The 9,976-nt window shown below is 39.6% G+C and overlaps 1 protein-coding gene across 1 annotated transcript; it reads right to left on the reverse strand.

The window, feature by feature from the left end:
• Positions 1-700: 700 nt before the first annotated feature.
• Positions 701-4,031, reverse strand: LOC141445055 (3'-5' RNA helicase YTHDC2-like; the record flags this gene model as incomplete). The annotated part of the gene is made up of 6 exons (XM_074110829.1): positions 3,729-4,031; positions 2,258-2,484; positions 1,767-1,868; positions 1,451-1,597; positions 1,156-1,303; positions 701-848 (listed from the first exon to the last, which is right to left on the reverse strand). Coding segments are annotated over exons 1-6 (986 nt in total), but the record flags the coding sequence as incomplete, so codon positions are not given.
• Between the last annotated feature and the right edge of the window lie 5,945 nt (positions 4,032-9,976).

Genomic DNA, 9,976 nt, shown 5'->3' on the forward strand with positions numbered 1-9,976 from the left:
TTGATCAAATTTTTTGTTACAAGTTTATGAACTCGACTGTATCTCAGAAGACATCAGTCATGCATGTTTTTATTTCCCTCTGATATTTTAAGGAGGCTTTGGCATACCAAATATGACTATGTCAGCCTCATGGGGAGCCTCAGATATATACACCACACTACAGACAGATATTACACTCTCCCTTGCACTGAAACCAGGTCTCTGGATGCAAAGGCCCGTCGAATGAATCTGTTAATTCGCGTCGCTTCTTCTGAAAGCGGTCGACTGAGAATTACATTTAGTGATACATGTTAGAAAAATGTTTGCAATGTGTACTATTAGCCTGCTTAAAAGATAAGCCGTGAAGGATTTGCCTTAAAACTGTCACAACCCCAAACTTTTAGTGAATTTCTACTTCGTAAAATCATACTTTTCATAAGTAACTCAGGAGACATTACCATCGTAACAAACTAGACTAAAAAGTTGATAGATCCATCATCATATCAGCCGTACGTAGGACGTCCACTGCCGGGGCGTCCCCCCGTGTACCCCCAGTTGCTTCGGTTGGAAGCGGCCTACATCCACCGTGAACCCGCGGCTTTAACCAGGTCATCCGTTCATCTCGTTGATGGACGTCCTACGCTGCGCCTATATGCGAGGCCTATGCCCAACGTCGGACGTCTTACGGCTGATTTGATAATGATGATTTGTTTAATATTACCTGGAGAATATCTGCGTGTCCGCGGTGGCAGACATGAGTATGAGCTTGAGGTCCTTGCATCGCGGCAACGCGTCCCGCAGCGCGATCAGCAGGAAGTCGCTGAATTTGTCTCGCTCATGCACTTCGTCCACGAATACGTGCGTCACGCCTGCACACGCATACAATGTAATTAAAGCATGAGTTAATTTCTCCTAAAGTTATGCTTAACTGGCCTGTTACCCGCTACTCCGTTCCCGTAGAATTCGTTTATCGCTATCGCGAGGAAATGTCCTTCTCCGGGACTCTATGTGTATAAATTTTAAATAATTCATTGAATCAGGCATTACTTCGCGCAGGTTCATATCAATTAACTAAAAGAATTTCTGCATGAACACGCATATCTGACGCGCGACTCCAGCCGTATCTGGTGCCCGATGGCCTGCCCGATCTGTTCCATGCACTAGTACGGCACTCACCGGCGAGCTGTGTGTCCGTACACATGAGCGTCCGCAGCAGCAGTCCGTTGGTGCAGTATGTGAGCACGGTGCGCGGGCTGACGCGCGACTCCAGCCGTATCTGGTACCCGATGGACTGCCCGATCTTCTCCATGCGCTCGTACGCCACCTAACACACATGTTCATTCAGTGCCAACAAAACAATAGGGATATCTGTTCATAGACAGTTTTGGCTATAACAAAAAACGTTGCTACATAAAGTTGACTCAGAAAAATGTTAGTTTGATGTAGCAGCAAAGAAGGGCAAGGGGGTCACCCGCTCGGCGACGGAGACGGCGGAGAGGCGTCTTGGCTGCGTGCAGTAGATGCGCGCCGGCTGCGCGCGCGCCTGCCACGCCTGCAGCACCAGCTGCGGCAGCTGCGTCGTCTTGCCGCAGCCCGTGGCGCCCGCTACTATCACCACCTACCAACACGAACAATCATAAAAGATTATTGAATCGTTGATCGACAAGACAGCCTCTACACATCTTATGTCAAACAAAGAAATCATTCATTCGAAAAATAGTGTGCCCTGGCCCGAGGTTGTTTGCGAGGCTTATTGACGTGCAGTGAGGGTAGGCAGCAGTACCAACCTGATTGTGTGTGATGGCATTGAGCAGTTCCTGTCTCTGTTCATAAACAGGCAACTTTTCTCTGAACTTAACTAATTCTGGATTATATGTTGTGTTTGGCACCTGAAAAACAAGAAAAAATGTTACAAGCTTTTTGTTAATGGTACATTTTTATTAACATATTCTGCATCAGATGGTATAAATAACTCAGAAGTGTGTTTTTTAAGATACCACCTTTTGTGTTAAGAGGGCAGTACAAGAAGGTTAAAAACTTAGTATTTTAAAAATTTTGGCTGCAATCCAGGACCATCCCCATCCAAGCCTATATACGTCCCACTGCTGGACACAGACCTCCTCTCAGAACAAGAGGGCTTGGACCATAGTTCCCACGCAGGCCCAGTGCGGAATGGGAATTTCACATGCACCAAAAAAATCCAGGACCAAATCATAAAATCCTAGGAAAACCCAGTAATAACATAAACAAAGTTGGGCACGGTGACAGCCCAACTTACTTGCGCAACTCCATTATTCAGCTGCCCAACAGTCTTGTGGGCTAACTGAGGGCTCCTTTCCTTCTCCGGGCAGCAGCTGAGGTCGTCCTTCTCTTTGCTAGTGATCGGGAATGCGTTGAACAGCTCAGTGATACTGCACCGCATGTTGGAATCCAGGATGAGCTTCGCATCGTTCTGAATGATCGTTGAGCCCACCCGTTTGTATATTGTTAGATAGCGGTTAACTCCTGGAATTAGTACGTATTATTTTGTACATTTAAATAAACAGAGAATAGAGATTAATAGAATTATCCTACCAATATTGTAACTGTGAAAGTTTGTATAGATGTATGTATGGATGTTTGTTACTCTTTCATGCAAAAACTACAAAATAGATTTGGCTGCTATTTGGTATGCAGATAGCTGAATATCTGAAAGAATATATAATAGGACAATATCACAAAATCTCAACCGGGTTTAGAGTCATGAATAATATTGAACCAAATGATATTTTTTTTAAAGAAAGATGTGTCTTTATGATAAGACTGTAAGATTCTTGAAAAAAATCTTATCTACAACATAATTGCTTCATTGTCACCAAAATCACACACTTTCCTTTTAATTAGAAAATTTGTTGTTTTTGGTTCTTTTGGTCTCACGGTTTTGGTGACAGTGATATTAATAACTTATTTATTAAACAATTAATCTCCACTATATATTGGATAAGAATTCAGAATTGTAGCTATTGCCATATCAATGACTTATAGGTATAGATAAGGGCCTAATGGATAGGACTCAAACATAGGAATGTAATATTGGTAAAGTGCATACAAGGCACAATTTAAATCAATCTATACTCCATTTATTTTAACATTTGAAACTTAACGGTAAAATTTGCACACGTTTTTAAAATTAAACAACAAACTATTTATTTAAAATTATGTAAATTTCTATAATAAAAACATAATAAATACCGCTAATAAATGTACATGTAGGTATTTTTAGTCCATTTGTGTTCGAAATACCGAGAAACGTGTGTTACAATTTGACCGTTAATTCAAACCTTAAATTAAACGGAGTATAGGCTAAATGCAAAACCTAAGCTAAGCAGATGTCTTAAGCTGGCAACACTGTATCTCTGAATTCTCACAATACATTTATTTCAGCCATGGTATTTCCCCTATTCATATCAATGAGAATCTGTGTTAATAGAGATTTAATCTTTGCCCCATGGCCACAGAATAAAAAATATTCGACAGAAATCTTGTGAAATTTAGTAAGTTAAGAAGAATATTTATGAAAAGAAACAAAGCTATAGAACTATCATAATGTGAATCACAACTAGTGTGATATAAAACTAAGGGCCTCATAAACAAAACAAACAATAACTACTAATTAAATAAAACATCAAGTAAGAATGATATAACCGTTTTGTAAACATTGTCCTAATTAAAAGCAAAATGTAACCTATATTTAATGAGTAAAAACTTACCTTTCCCGCGCGATTTGGACTTCAAGCCCAGCTTCGCGACAGTCTCGTGGATAAATCCTCGCTCCTGAGCCGACAGGAACGTCGGAAACTTGAGTTCCGTGTCATTTTCATCACTCAAAAACTTATCCAGTTGGATTTTCAGAGCTATGCTCACTGACTCTGCTATAGGGAAGTGCTTGTTCCCTAAATTACGTTTACCCTTTTTATTACTCATTATTAACTAATTATTGCGAGTAATGGTCTAATGTGTAGCATTAGAATGCTATTACAAAATTTTATGAAATTGTTTACACTAATAGCGAATTCCCATTCGTCTACATTCGCGTCAACTGGACACGCTATGGTCCTCTTCTCAATAGTAATGTAGGTTCCTCAATTTGCATAGAAGCTAGCGAATCTAGCGCTCCTTGTTAAAATAACTTACCTATAAATTCTGCTTTCTTGCCATAACCAAAATAATAGTGAAAGTACATCAATATGTTTTTATATCATATTAAACATTCAATCTTAATAATTAAACATTTTATTCAAAGATTAATTGAACTTTCTCAAGAAATTTGAAAGGAACAGAGAACATTTTACTATAACATTGTGATACGTAAATGAGAACCAATAATAAGAAAACTTGGCTTTATTCAGCTAAAAATGACACATTAATTCGACAGAACAATCAGTCTATAAACGTTTCCATAGAGATACACATCATTCACCCCTCCTAAGATGTCTGGTAGTCCTCCAGGTATACCGGTGCGCGCCTGACTCGGGTAGATCGCCGCACGGCGCATTGCTGTGTACCTGATGGTCCTGGCTCTTCAGCTGCTGTTGCCTCCTCAGTGTCATTCGCAGGCGCAGATGTTTCGACCACAGCCTGGGGCGTAACGTCGTTGTCATCGGAGGATGTAGAAAAATATTCGTCATCTGAGGGGATTGGTGCCAAATGCCTATTGGAAATTGTACCTTCTCTTCCATCAGGGTACCTGACATGAGAATAATTAGGGTTACTTTGAATCAAATATCCTTCATCCACGATGGGATCGAATTTAGAACGGCGCACGCTTCTTTTAATTAGGATGGGTCCAGGGGTAGTAAGCCAAGCAGGCAATGATACTCCGTTTGGACTTCTGCGAGGGTGAGTGAACATTCTTTCATGGGGAGTAGCGTTTGTAGCTGTGCACAGCAGCGACCGTATCGAATGTAAGCTTAAAGACAGAACCCGTTCCCAGTCGGCTATCTCCAGGCCCTTGGACTTCAGGCTCAACTGAATGGTTCTCCACAAGGTAAAATTTAGGTGTTCAACTTGTCCATTGCCTTGTGGATTGTACGGCGTGGTGCGGCTGCAAGCTATTCCGAGTGAGACGAGATATTGAGTAATTTCTTGAGACATAAACGATGTTCCTCTATCTGAGTGAATGTACATCGGTGTGCCAAAAGTATAAAATAATTCATTCAAGCAGTTGATGACAGTAGCTGACGTCATGTCTTTACATGCAAAAGCAAAAGGGAAGCGACTGTACTCGTCTATAACAGTTAGAATATACTTATTCTTTGACTTTGATGGAAGTGGCCCCTTAAAATCTATATTGAGCCGTTCTAAGGGAGCCGTTGCTTTGATAAGTTGTCCGTGTGTATTTGCATAACGGGGCTTAATTTCAGCACAGATTTTACAGTTAGCAGTCATTTGCCGAATGTCATTGACCGAATACGGAAGATTTTTCGATCGCACCCAGTGATTCATACGGACAATTCCTGGATGACAGAGGTTGTCATGTAAAGTTTTTAAGTTGTTAATGTTCATATTTGCACATACTCTAGTCAATGCATCGGCGACTATATTTTCTTTGCCAGGACGATATACTATGTCGTATTTAAAACAAGACAACTCTAATCTCCAACGTTCAATTTTCTCATTCTTTATTTTGCTCGAATGAATTTGGTTAAACATGAACGCTACCGATTGTTGGTCTGTTATTAAGAGGAAGTGCCTGCCGATCAAGTAGTGGCGCCATTTACGTAATGCTTCGACTATCGCGGCCGCTTCTTTTTCAATAGCCGAGTGTCGCCTTTCTGAATCAGTCAAAGATCGTGAGAAATACGCAACAGGCTGCCCGTTTTGAGAGAGAGACGCAGCCAGTGCATTTTCCGAAGCATCAGTTTCTACTGTGAACATGGCGTTTTCATTAATAGCGGACAACGAAGCTTTTGCAATATCTTTTTTTAATTCGTTAAAACAAGTGATTGCGCTTTCAGATAGTGGAAATGTAGATATTGAGAGCAGTGGCTTAATTCTTTCTGAAAAATTATGTATCCATCTAGAATAATGAGCGAAAAATCCTAAAACCCTTTTCAATGCGGCCGTATTTTCAGGTGCTGGTAGGTCGAGCAGTGGTTTAAGGCGATTCTCGTCAGGTCGAATTGTATTATTTTGTATAGTGTAACCAAGAAGGTTAATCGTTTCTTGACTGAATACACATTTGCTCTCATTTAGTGTTAGATTGTATTTGGCGGCAGCCGTCTTAAATTTTGACAGATTTTCATCGTGTTCTTCCTTCGTCTTTCCACATACGGTGACGTCATCTAGATATGCAAACGTACCACTCAAGTGTTCTTCGTCTATTATATAATTCAGGGTGCGCTGGAAGGCCGCTACACCATTGGTGACACCAAAAGGGATTCTTGTAAACTGATAAAGCTTCCCATTTGCTTCAAATGCAGTAAAAATTCGTTCTTTTTGAAGAATGGGTACTTGGTGATACGCGCTTTTTAAATCGATTTGACTGAAATAGCTGTATTTAGCGGCTTTTGCGACAATTGCTTCTATCTTTGGTAATGGGAAGGCATCCAATTCAGTAAATTTATTAATGGTTTGGGAGTAATCTATTACCATCCTCTTCTTGTGTAAACCTCCACCGGCAATTAGTACCTGTGCTCGCCAGGGTGAGACACTGGGTTCGACAATTCCATCTTCAAGTAGCTTGGACACTTCTGCTTTTATGAAACGTTCGTCGTCGGCGGAATGGCGTCTGGACCGGACGGCTATTGGTTTCGTATGAGGAGACAGGTGAGTAAACAAAGATGCCGGCGGTACTGATGCTTCCATGACGTTACAGATACGTAATGGTTCTTGACTTCCTCCAAACTCTAGTTCTAAAGAAGAGTGGTATTTAAGTATATCGTGACCGATAATTGCATCTGCGCATAGATTGTTGACAATAAGAAGAGGTTGGTTTTTGTATTGATGCTTCTCAAGCTGAATGTTTACGTAACAGACACCTTGGACGTAAGAAACATGACTGAGAGATGCTAACGTGATAGTTTGACGGCTAGGTTTTACCTTTATTTTGAGTATCTCGACCAGACTCTTATTTATAAAACTAACAGAGCTCCCAGTGTCTATCAAGGCCTCTGCTTTAAAACCGTTAATTGATATTGGTGAAGTAGCCTTTCTTAGACTGCTTGGAGAGGCAGCGGAGATTGCTGAGAGTGTATTGTCACATTGAATAATGTCATCTGTTACCGCGTTAGCTGTGTGTGTTTGCTTCGATCTGCACACGTTTGCGAAATGACCCTTTTTGGAACACAATTGACAATTTTCATTAGCTGCAGGACATTTTATGCGCTGATGAACATTTCCACCACAAAAGAAGCAGCGTCTCTTTGAATTCGGATGAAAGGAGGATGTAGATGCCGCTAAGTTATTATTTGGTCTTTCAGAATCTGGTAAAGCATTGAGATTTAGTGTATTAGTGGTCCCGAAAGCTTGTGAATTTATTCCAGCATCTTCAAGGGAAATTGCTAAATTGACGGCTTCGTCTAGACTCAGGTTTAACTTCTCTAGCAGTCTCTCTCTTATTTTCTGGGAACTAATACCCGCTATAAATGCTCCTCTCATTGATTGTTTTTGATGTTCTTCTGCCGATACATTAGTGAAATGACACTCGAGTGCAAGAAGTTTAAGTGCTTGTATATATTCTTTTATTGATTCATCCGCTCTTTGCCTTCGCGTCGCCAACATGTGCCTGGCGAGTATTTCATTTTTGGGCTTTACGTATAATTTTTCTAAGAGACTAACGGCTTCGTCGTAGGTTTTGCATGCACGTATGTACGAAAATATTGTAGGTGAAAGGTGATTGACAAGAAGCTTCAACTTCATTGAGTCTCCGGCGTTGGGAGTACATTCTTCGGATAAGAAATTTTGAAAAGTGAAATACCAATGTGTCCATTTTAGATCGGATGCAGGAGCACTTGGTTCATCTTCGAATCGCTCAGGGCGGAGATAGCGTGACATGTTTGGGATAGATTTATTTTCTTTGTCTTCCGTCATGTTGCAGATTTTTCTTCATTCGTTTCGATACAAATTTTAGCTGAATAAATTGATACGTAAATGAGAACCAATAATAAGAAAACTTGGCTTTATTCAGCTAAAAATGACACATTAATTCGACAGAACAATCAGTCTATAAACGTTTCCATAGAGATACACATCAATTGCTTACCTACTCGTTTATGGACTGTACTGCAGGGCTACTATGAAACTCGAAACTCGATGTTCGTGTCGTGCGGTCCCTCTGACACTTATACTACTTAATACGAGAGTGAGAGGGACGGTACAATACGAACTTCGAGTTTCGATTTACGTAGTAGCCCCGCTGTATCTGTCATTGCTTTTCCGAGGTAAAAAAACAAAATGTCGGTTATGTCTGCAAAGTTTTAGAAAACTTGTGGTTTTACAGTTTTTCCAACCTTTTTTTGCCGTTTTTTTAGTGAGTTGTGTTTTCATTTGTGTTTTAGTGCTTCCTCCTCCGTTAAATTCTCCTCTGATTTAGCGTCGAGACGAGATAGACTGATTTTAGTATCTATTATCTACTGAACGTAATTGTTAAATATTATGTCTTTTCTCATTTGCTGCGTGCCTGATGCATGACGAGAAGTGGAAAAGGTACCATTCTAATAAATTAGTTACCAATTGTAAGGTTGAGCTTTCAGTCTCTCATAAAATACTATACATTCTAACTGTATTTAAAAGGTTAATAATAATCATTAACCGTTGTTGAAATAGGGTTTCTTATTTTGATCAATGTTTTTGGCACCACAGCCATCGTATCACATCGTTATTATGCCGAAAAATATGCTGAGAGCCCTATGTCTCTGATTAAGGATAACAGATGGAATGATGATGAGGCTACCTCTGCGCTTTCCAGAGAAAAAAGGTCTTAAAAGACAGACAGATCATATAAGCCTTTATATACCTATATTATAAGGGATCATATATGTGATCATTTATGGGGTTCCTTTTTTTTCTTTTGTGGCACAAGTTCAAATTTGTTTTATGAGAATAAAGCACAATTGCACATTATATGTAAGAACAAGTGTGCACTTGTGCTTTTTATGAATCTGAAAAAAGAGTATAACATAACTTATTTTTATTTTTAGGTGTAAGTCTTCATGCATTCCCAGATCCGGCGAAGGAAATGAACAGATTTCGAACGTGGGTTCAGAATGTTGGTGGTGATATTGTTTACCTGGATAGTTGGTGGTGATATTGTTTACCTGGATAGCCCCTTAGTCACATTTTACATGTGCTTAACATGCATAGTCTATTGCAAAAACTTATATATTAATAAATGGCGATTGATGAAACTGAATTAAAACCTTTTGCTTCCCTTGCTTTTTATCCCAACCCGTCATAGCGCAGAGATCTAAGCAAAATAGTAGTAAGACCATTAAAAGTAATACGTGGTATATTAACATTTGGTAAGTACTGATTTTATAGTAAAATTTCCTAAGTGCCGTGAACTTAGTTGTCTTCTTCTATTTTGCACTATCTCATACATTTTTACTTAATTTTATCTATAGGCGTAATATTGATAATCTACAGGATGAAATTTAGGACTTAATATCAAATTTGTGTTTCATGCTCAGTTAACGCTGGGTAGTATAGTGCATTACTCTTTTGTTGAAATAAATCTAAAAAAAATTGTGGTTTCTATACATTATTGAAATACGAAATCATGACAATGTATGGAAACCGGAAATTTCATCAGACTTATTTCAACAAAAGAAGTAATGCATTATATTACCCAGCAATAACTGAGCATGAAACATTAATTGTATAGATAGCTATGTATACGTAAGCGTACGCACGCACACATGCATAGGCGCGAGCTTTAACAATGAGAACTAGATGGCACCTCTTTCCATACAAACCAATACAAGTTCTGAGATACCCGTCTATCTCCCTATATAACTGT

This window comes from Choristoneura fumiferana, unplaced genomic scaffold (assembly GCF_025370935.1).
Source record: "Choristoneura fumiferana unplaced genomic scaffold, NRCan_CFum_1 Sck3bRy_181;HRSCAF=371_pilon, whole genome shotgun sequence".
In the NCBI taxonomy this organism is placed as follows: domain Eukaryota; kingdom Metazoa; phylum Arthropoda; class Insecta; order Lepidoptera; family Tortricidae; genus Choristoneura; species Choristoneura fumiferana.